Here is a 16,421-nt window from a genome sequence, read left to right as displayed (position 1 = left end):
TTGCCTGATAGTCCCAGCCCGTTCACGGCAGAAGAGCCTTCCTCTGCAGCTTACTCGTCTTGCTCAAGTCCTTTCTCCCATCCCGTATGTCCAAGGCATTACTAAATGTGTTACTGTTTTTCCCTGCAATATGGGAAATGACTGTCCCCTCCGCACTGGCCCAGCCAGGCTCTGGAGGCCCCGGTCGTCCCCATCGCTGCCGCAGCCCCTCTCCGCACGCTGGCTGCTTGGGGCTTTGCCGCTGGCGAGAGGCACGCTGCTCCTCCCTGCCTCTGCCCCGCGTCAGGCTTCAGCTCCTTCGTCCCGAGTCCCTGCAGAGCAACACTGCACCCTGGGACCTCTCCCCGAATCCTGGCCCGTTGCTGCTCCCTCTGTCCTGCTCTTTGCTCCCTGCTTTTCTGCGAGCGGATTGCTGACGGAATGTTTTCGTTCCTGTCCCCCTAAATACACATTTCTCCCTTCAGGCCTGTATACAATGAAAAAGATAAAGGAAAGACTGTTGTCGTTGTTTAGCTTATTTAAAAAAAAAAAAATTTAGGGCGAGGCTATGTTATCAGATAATCTTGACTGTTTGCATACTGAGCTATACAGGGGTCCTGTCTCTTATGCCATACTTGTTCAGTGGCATAATGACACTCAGGAGGCTCTTCCACCCGTGCCATTGCCTTGTAGAGGGCCTGGTACTCTTCCTCCCTGTTTAACATGGTGTTATCTGCTCCTGCGTAGCTGTTCCTGAAAAGGGCTGATTTTAAATTGTCATTGATGCACTTTCTCCTCAAATGGTCTCTCAACAACGAAGTTTTTTAAAACCGCCCACATTTAAAGAAATAGACTATAATACTTCTCAACCCAAGTCACTGGAGCATTGTATGATGATTAGCTAATTGATTTCACTTTTCATTGTAAGTATACGTTGTATATACATATGTTGTATGTACTCAGACACATGATGTTGTGTGAGTACTAGTGGTGATGTATAAAACGCTGCCATCCACGCGACTGCGGTCGCAACTGCGGATGCTTGGCTCCTCCTTCGGTCGGTCCCCAGAGTGAGCAGCACTGCGTACCAGTCCCGTTCACTGCCTCTGCGTTCAGCAACCAGCGCAGGTCAACAGTGCATGCGGTGAACAACCACTGTGAAAAATGCACTGAACTACAGACTTTTGATGAGAGCAAGTGCCCGTTAAGCAAGGAGTGGAAAAAAAACACCTCCTTTTTTTCTCCCACAGATGCCTAAACCCCAGTTTATGATACTTAAGGGTAGATGTGCAATGTGAGGGATAGATAGATGAAGAACAGTGGCTTGTATACATGAACCTGGAAAGCAGTAATAGCATACCACTTCTTACAGAGGTTGAAATGTCCTGCACTAACTTGATCTTTGGCAATCATTGCAGTCAAACGGACACTTTATTTTTAATTTTATCAATTAAATTTATCCTATGGAAAGGAAAGAATAGAAAAAGATTTTAGGACCTCCAAAACTGCCACCAAGTTTTGTAAGATTTGGATTTTGTAACTCTTATGGATGAAAACTTCTGTATATCCACAGTCACGTAACGACTCGTGATGTATGTAGAACTGATGCTGATTACGTTCTGCTCTTTTCCACCGTGTCACAACTGCTGTAGAGTTGCTATCGATTTACCAGAAAGGCCATCCTTGGGTGAAAACACCAGGAGTGACGAGGACCCGCGGCGACGTGCATTTTAGCAGAAACACCTGTGGGAAGTTTGCATGTTGGCTGGAGTCAGCCGCAGTCCAGACAAGCGGTGCCACTTGTCCCTCACTGCCATGAGAACTGAATGAACCTGCAAATGTTACAAATGAGAGACGTCCTCGAAGAAAGCATGTAACCAATAATTAATGCAATATTTTCAGAAGCTACCCTCTATTTTCAACTAGCATCAGCAAAGTCACAGCAAACGACAAGAATTTAGTCATGATGCCAAAAAAACATACTATGAACTGGTATTTGCCACTCTTCCTTATTCAGAGCTTATTCCTCAAATTTCTGTACTAAAGTGGTGGCTTAAGGCACTACTCACTTGACTAAAGGTGACATGAAATACTCGCTACCCTCTGAAGAGAGACAGCTCAACCAAACCTGGCTCCCCTGGCAGCGGTTCTGGAGAAAAACAAACTAAAACTCCAGATCAGAATGTTTGCAGACTTGAGGGTTTAAAAAAGCTGGATTTGAACCTGGACTTCCCAAACATCAGGGACTGAACAGTGGATAGTGCAAACCCTCAGCCAGATCTGCAACCCTGCTCTGTGGACTTGGTGGGGCCAGTCTCTGCTGGGACACTTGCACGACAGAGGTGCTGTACAATGCAGACAAATCAACACGGAACAGCCAGTGCCATTACGAGATTGTCAGACCGTTCTGCATGACAAAAGACTGGGATCTATGTGTTTAAATACATCAAGATGCGTTTGACAAAGTCTTGGGAATAAAATGTAATGATATTATCTTAAAGTATGCATGATATTAACCTTCCCAAAGCCAGCGATCACGACACTGATCTAGTGTGCCAGTGGAACCTATGAAAAGCTCTGAAGCATTTTTTTTTCCACTGGTGGAGTGAAGGAAAAGAGCTGACAAACACTGCTGATGTTTGGAGCGTGCCTTGGATCACGTACAAAGTCTGACAAACCTGTCAAGGAAGGCATCTCGGAGCTAGATTTTAAGGTTTGAAGACCTCAGACTCGTTGATCCTTGCCTTTGGTGAACAACACAGCTGGACGCCTGAAAAGTAATTCAGTAACCAAAAGTGACCAAAAGATTTAAATATTTGTGACAAAGATTTCAAATGTCACAAAAGTAACAAAGATTTAAAATGTATTAACAAATATGAGACCGTGTAGGGCATTACTATCCTACTTTATTGCTATTGCCTAGTTCAGCCTCAGCTTTTATCTGTGGTATGATCAGAGAATTGCTTAGAGACAAAAGAAATGCGGTTTGCCTCTATTTCCTGTTCTTGTCCACACTAAATTCGAACATAAGCTCATTTGTAGAGTGCTGTTGTTAATTTCATTTAGACTTATTTGCAACCGACTGTCTAATCTTGTATTTCCAAGTTTGTACTTGGAAATTGTCCTTGGAGTACTGTCCAAGTACTCCAAGCACTACAATTTCCAAGTAGTACTCGGACAGTACTCCCGTTTGTACTGTCCTGGAGATGTAGCACAAGGGATATGGCATAAATAATGGGTAGGAAGGGGGAAAAAATGTTTTCATGCTTGCTTACTGTAATGCCAATAGAGGAACGCAGCTGCCACGCCAGTAGCTCAGGAGATGGCAGCTACACCGAGCGAGGGGCTGCGTCCCTCATACACCGAGCGAGGGGCTGCGTCCCGCATACACCGAGCGAGGGGCTGCGTCCCTCATACACCGAGCGAGGGGCTGCATCCCGCATACACCGAGCGAGGGGCTGCGTCCCGCACAGCAGGACACTACCGGCGGGCTGCGATCCAGACTGCAGCCCCGCTGCAGGAAGGCAGGCAAGGACGGGACATCATCACCTGCACGCTGGAAAAGGCAGGAGCCCTAAAGCTTTACTGTACTACTTCTGTTTTGAAGAGTCATTAATCAGAAACCGTACCCCTGTTGACACCGCGTTTCCTGTCCCGCTTGGCCGATGCCCCGGGACCAGGGGATCCGCCTGGGTGGCACAGGCTGGCCCCCGAGCAGCCCCGGGGAGTCGCGGGACAGCGTGCCCCCTTGCCCTGGGCCAGGAGCGGCAGCCGAAAGGAGAGGGACGGGGCGGCTCGCCACGGGCCACCCCACGGCTGCAGCCCCAGAGGGGCCACGGTCATCGCTGACGGAGCAGCAGTGCCTCTCCGCAGTCATCCGGTACCTCTGGGAGCGGGATCAGGCTCTCTCAGAGCCCCCAGGCAGCGGAGCAAGAGGGAAGGGGTGCCCTTCGCTCCTCTCCCGGGCCTGGCGCTGCCGGAGCCGCCAGACGGCTGGAGCGGAGCGGGGGGGCTGCTCCTCGGCAGAGCGGTGGGTGGGAAACGGCGGGGGGAGGCTCTGCTGCACCCTCCTCCGCAGCTGCTGGCTGCGCAGGGCACCCCGACCCGGGACCTACAGCTTGTACCCGGCACCCACAGCTCCTGCTGGCAGGGCGAGGCTGCTTGTGCCTCTGGAGCCGCGGGGGCAGCAGGGGAGGACCCGCCGTGAGCGGGGCTGCGCGGGAGCGCTGCCGGGGCGGCCCAGCCGGGGGACGGCCTCCTCACCCGCAGCCTGGGCGGACCTGCCTCGTCCGCAGCGGGCTGTTATTTTCCCGAGCGAATTATTTATCCGCTAGAATGAATGATTAAAAATGGGAGCAGGCGACAGGGTGCTGTGTCCCTGCGGCTGGAAGGGGCCCGGAGGGAGCACGGCCGACCGCCCCGCTCCCCGCCGGGCTCTCCCCAGCGCCTCGCCCCGCCAGGGCCGGCGGGCAGCACTGCCTTCCCCACGCCCCAGCCCCTCCTCGCCGTCCCCCCGGGGCAGCGCGGGGGTCCCCGGCCGCAGCCGCCGGGCTCAGCGCTGTGCCCGGCGCGGCATTCGGCCCCGCCACCGCCCCGCTGCCGTGCGGAGGGCAGCGCGGGGGCCGCCGAGCCGAGCCGAGCCGAGCCGAGCCGAGCCTGCGGCGGGGGGGGGCTGGGGGCGGCCCCGGCCGGCCGGCCGGCAGGCACCTGCCGCGGGAAGGAAGGAGCCGGGCGGGGCGGGCCGGGCCGCGCCGCCCCCGCGCCCGTCCGCCGCCGCGCCGCGCAGCCCGCCCCCGGCGCGGCGGGGGTGAGGCGGGGGGCGAGCCGCCGAGTGCTGCTCCCTGGCGCTCGGAGCCCGCTCCAGCGCCCGCCCGCCGCGCCGGCGAACATGAGCGATCATGGCTGCCTTCGGGCTCCTCAGCTATGAGCACAGACCGCTCAAGCGGCCGCGCCTGGGGCCGCCCGACGTCTACCCGCAGGACCCGCGCCAGAAGGAGGTGAGACCGCCCGCGCCGCGCCGTGCCCGCGGCGCCGGGGCCCGGCCGCCAGCCCCGCGCCCGCCCCCCGCCCGCGGCGGCCGCCGCCCTCGCCTCCCGGCCCGGCGCCTCCGCCGAAACTTTTGAGCGGCGCCGGGCGGCCGCGGAGCCGCCCGCTGACTTGCATTTTCTGCGGCGAGGTGGGGGCGGCGGTCCCGCTCACCGCGACCTCGGCCTCGGCGCCCTGCCCGTGGCCCGGCCGGCAGCCGGGCTCGCCCTGCGGGGCGGCGGTGAGGCCGGTGGGGCAGAGGGGCCGGGCCGCCGGGCGGGCCACCCGCCGTGAGGGGCAGGGGCCTGTGAGGGGCACAGCTACCTGCCGTGAGGGGCAGGGGCCTGTGAGGGGCACGGACCCGTGAGGGGTACAGCCACCTGCCGTGAGGGGTGCAGTCACCTGCCGTGAGGGGCACGGACCCTTGAGGGGTGCAGCTACCTGCTGTGAGGGGCACGGACCCGTGAGGGGCACGGACCCGTGAGGGGTACAGCCACCTGCCGTGAGGGGTGCAGTCACCTGCCGTGAGGGGCACGGACCCTTGAGGGGTGCAGTCACCTGCCGTGAGGGGCACGGACCCTTGAGGGGTGCAGCTACCTGCTGTGAGGGGCACGGACCCGTGAGGGGCACGGACCCGTGAGGGGTACAGCCACCTGCCGTGAGGGGTGCAGTCACCTGCCGTGAGGGGCACGGACCCTTGAGGGGTGCAGTCACCTGCCGTGAGGGGCACGGACCCTTGAGGGGTGCAGCTACCTGCTGTGAGGGGCACGGACCCGTGAGGGGTACAGCCACCTGCCGTGAGGGGTGCAGTCACCTGCCGTGAGGGGCACGGACCCTTGAGGGGTGCAGTCACCTGCCGTGAGGGGTGCAGTCACCTGCCATGAGGGGCACGGACCCTTGAGGGGTGCAGTCACCTGCCGTGAGGGGCACGGACCCTTGAGGGGTGCAGTCACCTGCTGTGAGGGGCACGGACCCTTGAGGGGTACAGTCACCTGCCGTGAGGGGCATGGACCCGTGAGGGGCACGGACCCGTGAGGGGTACAGCCACCTGCCGTGAGGGGCATGGACCCATGAGGGGTACCCCTGGCCTGTGAGGGGCACAGCTACCTGCCGTGAGGGGCAGGGGACTGTGAGGGGCACGGACCCATGAGGGGTACAGTCACCTGCCGTGAGGGGCACGGACCCGTGAGGGGTACAGCCACCTGCTGTGAGGGGCATGGACCCGTGAGGGGCACGGACCCGTGAGGGGCACGGACCCATGAGGCGTACCCCTGGCCTGTGAGGGGTACAGCTACCTGCCGTGAGGGGCACGGACCCATGAGGGGTACAGCCACCTGCCGTGAGGGGCACCCCTGACCCGTGAGGGGCACAGGCTGCCCAGGGGGTGAGAGGTGCTGCTGGCTGGGGTGTGCGTGGGCCTGCCGAGCTGCCCACCTGTGTTTCTGATCTGACAGCAGGGCCCCATGGTTGGAGGAAAAAGAGGGCTGGAGGGTTTTGGAGGTTGGGAAATGTATCCAAAAACACAGAGCAGAGGTGAGCGGGGCTGTAGCTTGTACTCTTGGGTCATGCTGTGGCTGTCCTGCTCCCAGGTACCACAACCAAACCCACGGAGACCCGCTGTTGGTCGGTGCTGGGGGTGAGCATGTAGTTCGGGTGGGTGCTGTGACCTAGCTGGCATGTCCAGCAAAGCCGTGGGGTTGGTTGTAGGCTCTCCCCAGCCCGGCTTCCCGGTCTTGCTTCCGGGCTGCTAGCCCTCCGTAGGTGGGTGGAAGAAGCCTCTGGGAGGGTTCTGTGAACAGGACGTCTCCCACCAAAGGCCACGGGTCACTCTGAGATTTGCCTCGTGCTGCGTTGTGACTTGTACACGAAGCCGTGTGCGCCAGATACCCCTGCTTCTTGCGTGGTTGATCTGGGGTGTCCTGTTCTTCTGGTGTTCCTGGCCGTCTTCTGTCCCGGTGAATTCGGTGCTTGTAGAAGTCGTCAGGCTGATGATGAGGATGAGCTGCAGTTAAATGGAGCAAGTACAGCAGGGCAGCCATGCAATGCTCTTGGTGCTTTGCTCTTTTCCTGGTCTGCTGTTGTCATGTTGAGACTTCCAGAAAGGAGGCTAATTAAGGGTAATTTGTTAGTTGTTTACGAGGATTATCATCTGGTTCACGTAGGCTGGAGAGTGCTCATCAGAGTGACTGTTGGTCAGTGCTGGTTGAGAGGAGCTTGGACAACACGCAATAAAAGATGTGTATTCAAGTCCGTTACTGATCCTTTGAGACATACCTCAAATTTTGACCTTTAGCATCTTTCTATCTTTTTGCCCTTATGCTGCTACTCATCATACTTACAAACTTGGTGATTACAGTAACTAGAAATATTTGTCTAATGCATATTTTTTACGTGTGATCATGACCAGGCCTGCAGAACTGCATCTGGACTCAGCTATGACAATGTATGGAGATTAATTTTTAGCTCTGGACTGTTGCATATTTTTAGTCAGGTGGTGGATTGATTCTTGCAGACACATTTATAAATATGCAGACAGTTACAATAAGAATGGAAGTGGCAAGTACCCAGATGGTTAATATTTAAAATATGTTACATGGGTGCATTAATAAGTAGAAAATAACTCCAACAGGCTCATTGTTATTTGCCATAACATAATTGATTGAAATGTGGCTTGGGGAAAGTCTTCATCCCACATGTGTATGGGCAGCGTTAGTCCGTGTTGCACGGGGTGTTTACAGGATACAGCCCTGTGTCGTTCCAGCCTTTGCGTTGGTGAAGTCTGTCTGTCATTTGAAAAAGGAGACAAATGCGGAGCTACAGGTCCCCGTAGAGGTGGCAATGGGCTGTCTGGTGACGTTGGTGTTGCCGACTGTCGCCCTGTGCTTTTCTAAATTCCCTCTCTGCGAGGAGCTAGCACCTCCAGGGACCCTGGGCCCTCATGCTCCAGAGCCAGCTCCTGCGCCTGTTCACCGGAGCGCCAGGTGGAAATCTGCATCCTTTGCAGGGTCCCTCATGAAAAGCTTGGGGTAGCGCTTATGAAAAGCTTGGGGTAGCGCTTAGCCCCGGAGCATTGGGGTGTGCCCTGGGTGCTAAACGCTCTCTGCAGAAATAACGGGGTGGCGGAAGGGAAGCCTTCAAATTGCATAGCACATAGCTTCTGCTTGAATGCAGTTACCTGCTGGGGCTGCTTTTAACACCTGATACTGCTCTAAAAGAGAAAGATTAGGAGGAATTAGTTTTCCTCCTCTTTCTCTAATGTGTTTTCTTTGAACATTGGTGTCCTGGTTTGGCCCCAGTCAGCAACCAAGCACCACCCAGCCGCTCAGTCACCCTCCCCCCCCGGTGGGATGGGGGAGAGAATCGGAAGAGCAAAAGTAAAAAAATTCGTGGGGTGAGATAAGAACAGTTTAATAATTGAAATAAAATGTTATAATAATAAATTGTAATGAAAAGGAGAACAATGAGAGAGAGGTACAAAACCCAAGTAAAAACAAGTGATAGAACCTCTCACCACCCACTGACTGATGCCCAGCCAGTCCCCGAGCAGCGATTGCTGCCCCCGGCCAACTCCCCCCAGTTTCTATACTGAGCATGACGCCATGTGGTATGGAATAGTCCTTTGGCCAGTTTGGGTCAAGTACCTTGGCTGTGCCCCTTCCCAGCTTCTTGCGCACCTCCTCGCTGGCAGAGCCTGGGAAGCTGAAAAGTCCTTGACTAGTGTAAACATTACTTAGCAACAACTAAAACATCCCTGTGTTATCAATGTTATTCTCATGCTAAATCCAAAGCACAGCACTATACCAGCTACTAGGGAGAAAATTAACTCTATCCCCGCTGAAACCAGGACAACTGGACAGTGCTTTGCACATATTTTCTCTGTATAATCCCTGCTGCTGATTCTGGAGCACAAGGTAGGTTTGGAAATCCTGCCCTTGCAGGAGCATTTGAAGGTGTTAGAATCAACTTTTTTTCTAACACTTCCTGTGCTATAAATTGTTACAGTCTCCTTAAGATGGATAAAATACAATGCGGATTGTGTTTATTACAAGCCAAAGATATAACCACTGAATGTACCATATCATCAGGGCCAGATCCTGATGATTTTACTCATGAGTAATGCTTTTAACTTCAGTTGAATTCAGTTTCAAAGCACAAAAAAGCACAGTCGACATAATTCTATGCTGAGAAATAGCCTTCAGACAGAAGGAATTTCATTGCCTTCTCCACACATAGTGCACAGGGTTTGACCCTTCCAAGGCTCAATTCTTCAATGTCTACAATCACCAGTAGCCCAGACCACCTTCTCACCGGTAGGATGGGTATAGCAGTTGATGTTTCTGTCGGAGAGGCCTCTCCAGTAGTGTCCCCCCTTATGCCAGTCGGGAGTAGACCTGTCTTCCTGGGCCCTACAGTGTTATAAGAGACCAATCTTCCTTCTCGTTCTCAGTATCTGTTTATAACATGGCCAGTATGTCATCTTCCTAGTCTCTGGCAAAAGTTGCTTCTGCCTGTGGTTGGCTGTTGCGTATGGTTAATCCTTCTAAGCTGTTGATTCGGAGGGGATAATGCTCCTCTAAATTTTGTTATTCCGCTCTTCATAATGAAATAAACTTGTTTAGTAATCTATAACTGGCACAGTATTTTATACTGTCTCTTTTAGGGAGTTAGTTTTTTGATCTCCTCGTTCAAACCAAACCCAACATAGCAGAAGCAGAGCATGAGTGGAAGGTTTCTGCTGCAGCAGCTACACCACAGGGTGAAACCCTGGACCTTCCTGCAGAGGGTTTGGGTCTCCAAGCTAACACTATGGTTGCTCCAAGCTGCTGAAAGTAGGTGCCCTGCTGTAACAGAAACACAAAGCAAAAGATGGAGCATGTGAGAGGATCTGAAAGTAATGACTGGCTAAAAAGAGCCATTTTGTTGCTTTCATGAGTTCAATATGAACTTCTTTTAAATTTCTCTTCTGAAGGAAAATTTTGAGGTTAGGGAGAAAAAGAAAGCCTTTCAAAAATTCCTTGGTTTTGGCTGTCAAATAGTGCCGGTATAGCTCTATACAAAGTGCATTTGCTCAGCTTAGATGTCAGAATAAACTAGCCAGTTCCTAGTTTTTCAAAACCTTTATACATCATTAGCTTTCTGCTTTTCTCTTACTGGCTTGGTGCTGCAGTAAGCAACTGTAACTGCAGTAATATAAGGAAGCAGGAGAATGCTAAGTTGAAAGAGCTCATTCCTATTCATTAACAGCAAGTTAATATGGAATTATACAGTCCAGAACACCCAACAACGCCTCAATGCTTGATCCTAACAGTCGGTTCATTTGTTCCCGGTCTAGATTTGAGTGCCCTGACTGCAGCTGGCTGGGTAAGTGCTACAGGTGGCCTCCTCTGAGCATGCTTTGCAGGAGTCACAGCTGCGATGGATGAAGGAACGCATGCAGACTTACCTTGGGGTCTGACTTCTCACAGAGCTGACGATGCTCAGCTGCTGTGAACATCGGCCTGAACTTGCCGGGCTTTTTTTCTGTAAAGATGTCCATCTGTACGTGTTGTGTTCACAAACGGACTGCTGCAGATGTATCGGTGGGTCTTAAATATCCTACACAAAACAATTAAAATTCTTTCTGAAGCAAATTAACGCAATTTGGGCCTGAATGCTCATTTGGCTATTTAAAATTGCAAAAGGGTTTTAAGCCTTGATTGGGCTCGCTTGGGGCCCTGCTTGACATTTTGAGAGGAAGCTTGACATCCCTGCAGGAGGCCAGAGGATGCAGCGTGTTGCGGCGCAGCGCGCTCGCTTAGTGACAGCAGCGTGCGGTGCTCCTGTGCCTGTCACTAGGAGAGGGCTTGCAAACCAAGCCCAGTGAAAGCGGGCTTAACCTGGTACATTCGGTATTGTACAGCTTGGCAGTGCTGGTGTTCCTGCCTGTTTGTCCAGGAGACTTCCCCCTCTGCTAGGGGACAGCTGTGCTCTTAGAAAATGACCCCGAGCTGTTAATGGAGCTGGTGTAAGTGAGATGTAATGAGAGCTCCTGTGAACATCCCATTTTATTGTTAATTTGTTTGTAAAGGTATCTCTCTGCATTGCGTTCACAGATGACGTGTCTTTTCATTTCTAGTTGGTGTTTGGTTATGCAACTGTGCTCTGTTCTGTGTTTAAAATTTCTGAGCTACTGCTGAAGGCAGGGAGAAATCTGAGCTAATAATCTGAGCCAGACAAAACCAAAACACTGATGTGTTTGTGTTGTCAGTCCATCCGCAGCTTGTTCCTACAGTAGCGGTAGATCTAGCAGTACAACATACGGTTCTTAGTTATTTTCAGCATAATGATATCTAGACAGCTTTTTTCAAAAGAGGAGAAGTTTAAAGATAACAGAACTGGGGTCATCTGTGGAAATGGCACTAATAGTAACATATATCTCCATCTGTTTGCCATTTACCTTTTATTTATTTGCTTATAATATCTTTGATCACTTTCATCTCTGCCTTTATCTGTGTTTTCAAGGCTGTCTTGGGGATAGTGTGGGTGGAGGAGTGTTCCAGCACTTCTTGTTGATTTCATTTAAAATTCAGATGAGGCTTGCTAACTTCACAAACCCTCGAGAGCTTACATTTCTTCTAAATACATTACTGTCTTCTGTGTTGCTCACAAACTTTGTGAAAATACTGAAAAGCAAAATGCGTTGCAACGTGTAAGAGAATAAAGCAAATGGAAGCTTCTGGGTCGCTGTTTTTGGGGAGACATGTTGCCCCAAACTAGTAATAAAATCTTCTAGTAAAATTGTGACATTCTTAACTTTTTTTTCTCCTATTTTCATTTGCTTGGTTGCACGGCAGTCGCTCTTTGTTTTCATAGGTTATTTCACAGTCATCTCGGGGATTGTTCCAATACCTCACCCACTACCAGTGGTCCGTGGACCACTTGAGCTTGTGTAGAGTACCTTTGGTGGCAAGTAGCTGATTCGTTGGGGGAGATCTGTGCCTCCTCCTCAGAGGGAGATTAAGAAAAACAAACAAGCCAAGTGCCCGTTCATCTGGCATAGGTAAACCTCAGTGTGACAGGCATGTCATCCTGAATAAGTCAATAAACTGCACAGCCTCCGTGGAAGAATATGAACTTTGGCGAAGATACAGAGTGATAGGGAAGGATGGGGCTTGCCGGGGAAGTTACGGTCTGCATTTGTGAAGGCTCGGGTATGTGTTTGCAGCTAATGCTGCTGACCCCACTTCTGTCTGTTCTGTGTTCTTGCTGCGAACATGATCCAGCTAAGCCTGCTTAAATGCCAATATGCAGCAAAATGAAGGCGTGTTGATGGTGTAGTAGGAGACTAGTAATACTTCCACTGCGACAGTAACTCCAGAATAAGCGGGAACAGGGACAGAAGTTTACTTGGTATTGTTTCTGCTAGGGGTGGTCTGTTTCTTATTTGAGTAGAGATCCTCAAATGGTGGTTGTGAGGCCACAAACTGAAAGAGTAATACTTTAAACTTGAACAAAACAACAATGCCAACATTTTTTCGTGCTGGGGGAAGGGACATGTAGGGTTCTGGTGGTAACGAGGGGTGTGCAGCAGCGTTCTGTTGTGGAGCGATGCAGCTGGTCCAGCGATCCCAGTGTATCTCGAGGAGAGGAGGATGCGCTGCTCTCCCTCCGCTGGTCTGGATGGCTGGCGACTGGCACCGCTTTCATGAGGAAGATTTAGGGCTGGGGGCTGGGGAGCGCTCCAGGTTTCACGAAGGCTGCTAAGGCCTTGTTTCCTGCTACCCTTCTAATGGGCAGCAGTCCTCTTTCAGCAATCAAGGGGTATCCTTATCAGGTTACAGCCTTGAAGTCTGTAGTAAGGCAAACACTTAATGGGGACCGGAGGGTAGGCGTGACATTGTGTTCCCCTTCACTGAAATCCCGTGAACGTGCAGAGTGCTTTGAGGGCTCAGGTGAATGCAGAGTGTGACATACTAGCAAATGCGTACATTTTCTTTGTAACAACATGCTTTTCAGAATGGTGTGACTTCTTAAATTGTCATTTCATTTTTTGCCCTTAAAACACTCTTTGCAGGATGAACTTACTGCAGTGAACGTAAAACAAGGCTTCAGTAATCAGCCTGCCTTCTCTGGAGATGAGCATGGATCTGCGAGAAATATTGTCATTAATGCCTCAAAGGTAAGGCAGGGCTTTTCGGTCTGAGTATACTCACTGAAATTGGAACCGAGCTGGCAGTGGTTGTACTTGGTTCTTGACTGCTTTGCTTTCTAGTTGGAAGTCTTCGTATTGAAGTTAATTACAGAACTAATATAAGAATGCTGAGCTGTGTTTCTGCTACCTAGTGTTACCAGTCTTCGGAGGAAAACATGGATGCCAAGAACAAAACATAACTAGCACACTTCATTGTAGAAGAGGCATTAATTTTTGCTCCTGTTCTTTTATTTGCTTCATTTACAAAGAGAGTAGTGACTCCTTCCCTGAAAGTCCCTAGTGTTTACGCATCTTTAACTTGCTTTGGTCTTGTATCTGTTTCATCGGGCTGTTTACTGCCAGGAGAAACTGGTCACTGTTGTCCAGGTCTCTTGGAAATACATTCTTGGATTGTTTAGTGAAATTTAACTTAGCTCTCCTGTGGGGTTTTTTTGAGAGTCAAAGAAGTGTGAGATACAAAAGAGCAATAAAAATCACTAAAATATTAGTTACTATCCTCCAAATTGAAAATAATAGCTTTTTAGAAAAAAAAACACCCTATCCCATATTTCTTTGCGGGATCTGTCTAGATTCATGTACTCTCTTTTTTTTTTTTTTTTTTTTTTTCTTCTCCTGTTGGGAAAGCAGGAAGAAACGGTTTTGAAGGAGAATGTTATCAAGAAGCTTATAAAAATGTTTTCAGACAAAGTAATTTTCTGCTGTTTGACTTTTAAAATATATAACTTTTTATGGATTATTGGAAAATGTGAATTTACTTATACAGTGATGCTCTTTTTATTTTAGCAGGAGAAGAAATACAAGTAAATGACAGGGTTGCTATTGTTGAAATGTTAAAGGTTTCCCCATTACATTCTTCTGATTTTGTTTTCTAGAATTGCTATGTGCAGGCACTTTCTGTCTTATATTTTAATTATTCGTGTTTTGACTATTGAACATAACTGTTTGAAAAGTAAAACAGAAATTCACAAGGAAGTGCTTATAGTTATTTGGAAGATTTAAGTGTGGAATTACCAAAATAAGTTCAATGTCTCCTAAAAGCTTTTCATAGATTTTTAAAATTACTCAACTATGAATCTATTTGTTAGAAAATCAAACATTTTATTCTTACTGACAGGCCTAAAAAATAATTTCTATTATAGTAATTTTGAAAAGTAAATAAGCTTACATGGGAAGTAAAACCTCTATTGGGCTTTTTTTCTGCTGTTTTGGGTTTGAAAGTACTGGGGAAGCAAACCTTACAAAGCTTTTCATTCTGGAGGTATTGAGTGGTAGCGGAGGTGTTTTGAACAGAAGTCAGAACACTTCCTAGCTTATCCAAATCTTTGAAGTGTTGCCTGCTGTGACTGATGATGGAAAGACAACGAATGCGGTTCTTGTGACAGTGTAGTTTGTTCTAAATAGAAGTGTAAAGCGCGTATTTACAGACTTGACGGCATAGTCAAGCGTAGAAGGGGAGGAACGTTCTGAGACACTCTTAGAATGCACTGAACTGGGGCCTAAATCTGAGGCACTCATCTGTTGGAGGGATGTGGCTCTGGGCATTCACAGTGACCCGTCGTAAATGGCAGCTGCGTCTCTGGTATCGCTGAGGCCTGGGCATCTTTAGCTTGGTTTTGCTGACCTGCAGCTTCTATAGTAATAATGCAAAAGTGTTGCATGGGTGCTTAATATCATGAATCCCCATCTCCTAGCTGCAGGGAATTACAGTGTAATTTTATTAGATTGGTAGCCTGGACTAGAGTGATGACTACATCTATTCAGATGGAAATCCTTCGTGCATTAATGTATGATAGGTGCTTGCTTACTGGGTTGTCATATATGTTTTGCTTTTTTTCCCCACCAGATTGGCGCTTACTTTAGCAGCATATTAGCGGAAAAGCTAAAACTTAACACTTTCCAGGACACAGGAAAGAAGAAACCACAAGTAAATGCCAAAGACAACTACTGGCTGGTTACTGCTCGGTCTCAGAGTGCAATTCACAACTGGTTCACAGATTTAGCAGGAAGTAAACCACTGACTCTTTTAGCAAAAAAGGTACCGAAGTACTCCTTCCTCTATTTCTTGGATATTGGATTGTACTGAATTGGGCTATAAGAACAGAGCAATATTTCTGAACGTGCTGAATGTGGAGCGGTGCTGGAGGCAGCTGCTGCTCTGCAGCGTGTTCCCTCTCTGCAAGGAGGGTGCCTGGGCAAAGGGGAACTTCTGATCTAGCTGGTAAAAAGTCCCTTTGAATGACCATATTTTAGCTCAGGCATGTTTCTCTCATTGACAGCCAGATTCTTTGCCTGTACGCTTCACTTCAACGGTCTCTTTTTCCAGCAAAGGACCAGTTTAGAGAAATTATTGTGTCTGGCAAGGAAATAATCGGCTAGGAAGCCGATGCCTTGTTAAAAAAACCTGCTTGCTAACTCCAACCCCTTTGCATGTCTTCACATTTAAATTTGTATTTGTATTAACAATCTTTGTTAAACCATTTTATTAGTTGTATTCTTGTTTAAGTTTCTAATTAAGGAGAAGAATTCTTGCTGCTTTGTAGCAGTCTGTGTGTAACTGGAAAAGGCAATTTTGAGCTATCTTTTTGGATACTGTGTGCTGTTAAGAACAGCAGTACAAGATAAATTTGAAGTGGTCATTAAAACTCATCCAAGGTGGCATCTAGAACACAGTAACAAAGATGCTGTTATTCATGCCTTTCTTTCCTGAAGCTCTGTATACAAGCAGCTGATCTTACAGTATCTGGGAGTTACTCTGAGTATAAATTAAACTGCAATAAGGAGCTCTTTTTTCCAAGACTATTGAGCATAAATGGACCAAAATAACAGAAGGTACAAGTTTCACCAGTTTTTGGTCTGTTGCCGCGCAGTTGGTGAAGAACGTGTGCTGCTTTGCCACCAATAGAGCTGCCAGAAAAACAAGAGCTTAGCTGTGGCAAGCATGCTACCAACTTAAGTTTCCCCCTTTCTGAGAGGTTAACTTTGTGAATAGAAGTGCTAAAGAGATTTTTTTCATTATTTAAGTTTTTTTTAATAACCAGATTTATAAACCTTCTGATAACAGTAAATAAGCGTGTGAAGACACTGAAACTGATTCTGTAGAGTCCCTAGACTGACCACTGAAGAGCATTACAGGAAAGGGTTAGTGCTTTGTTTGCTGCTCTCTTCAGCACTGATGTACCTCTGTTCTCCAGGCACTCTGTTAGAAAGGTTGAGTATGCTTGAAGGA

The 16,421-nt window shown here is 49.4% G+C and overlaps 1 protein-coding gene and 1 long non-coding RNA gene across 2 annotated transcripts in view; one reads left to right on the top strand and one right to left on the bottom strand.

Annotated features, from left to right (window-relative positions):
* Positions 1 to 282: 282 nt before the first annotated feature.
* On the bottom strand, positions 283 to 2,670 carry LOC140654997 (uncharacterized). The gene is made up of 3 exons (XR_012043599.1): positions 2,658 to 2,670; positions 1,649 to 1,811; positions 283 to 466 (listed from the first exon to the last, which is right to left on the bottom strand). It is a non-coding gene; the product is annotated as an uncharacterized lncRNA (long non-coding RNA).
* Positions 2,671 to 4,756: 2,086 nt separating this feature from the next.
* Positions 4,757 to 16,421, top strand: part of MED12L (mediator complex subunit 12L) — a 156,918-nt gene continuing 145,253 nt past the window's right edge. The window contains exons 1-3 of the mRNA XM_072867910.1: positions 4,757 to 4,976; positions 13,058 to 13,162; positions 15,039 to 15,230. Coding sequence (XP_072724011.1) covers positions 4,878 to 4,976; positions 13,058 to 13,162; positions 15,039 to 15,230 — 396 coding nt within the window. The 5' untranslated portion in view covers positions 4,757 to 4,877. The remainder of the gene's footprint in view (positions 4,977 to 13,057; positions 13,163 to 15,038; positions 15,231 to 16,421) is intronic.

This window comes from Ciconia boyciana, chromosome 7, assembly GCF_034638445.1.
Source record: "Ciconia boyciana chromosome 7, ASM3463844v1, whole genome shotgun sequence".
In the NCBI taxonomy this organism is placed as follows: domain Eukaryota; kingdom Metazoa; phylum Chordata; class Aves; order Ciconiiformes; family Ciconiidae; genus Ciconia; species Ciconia boyciana.
Note: the sequence above shows the minus strand (reverse complement) of the source record. Positions and strands in the feature narration are given on the sequence as shown.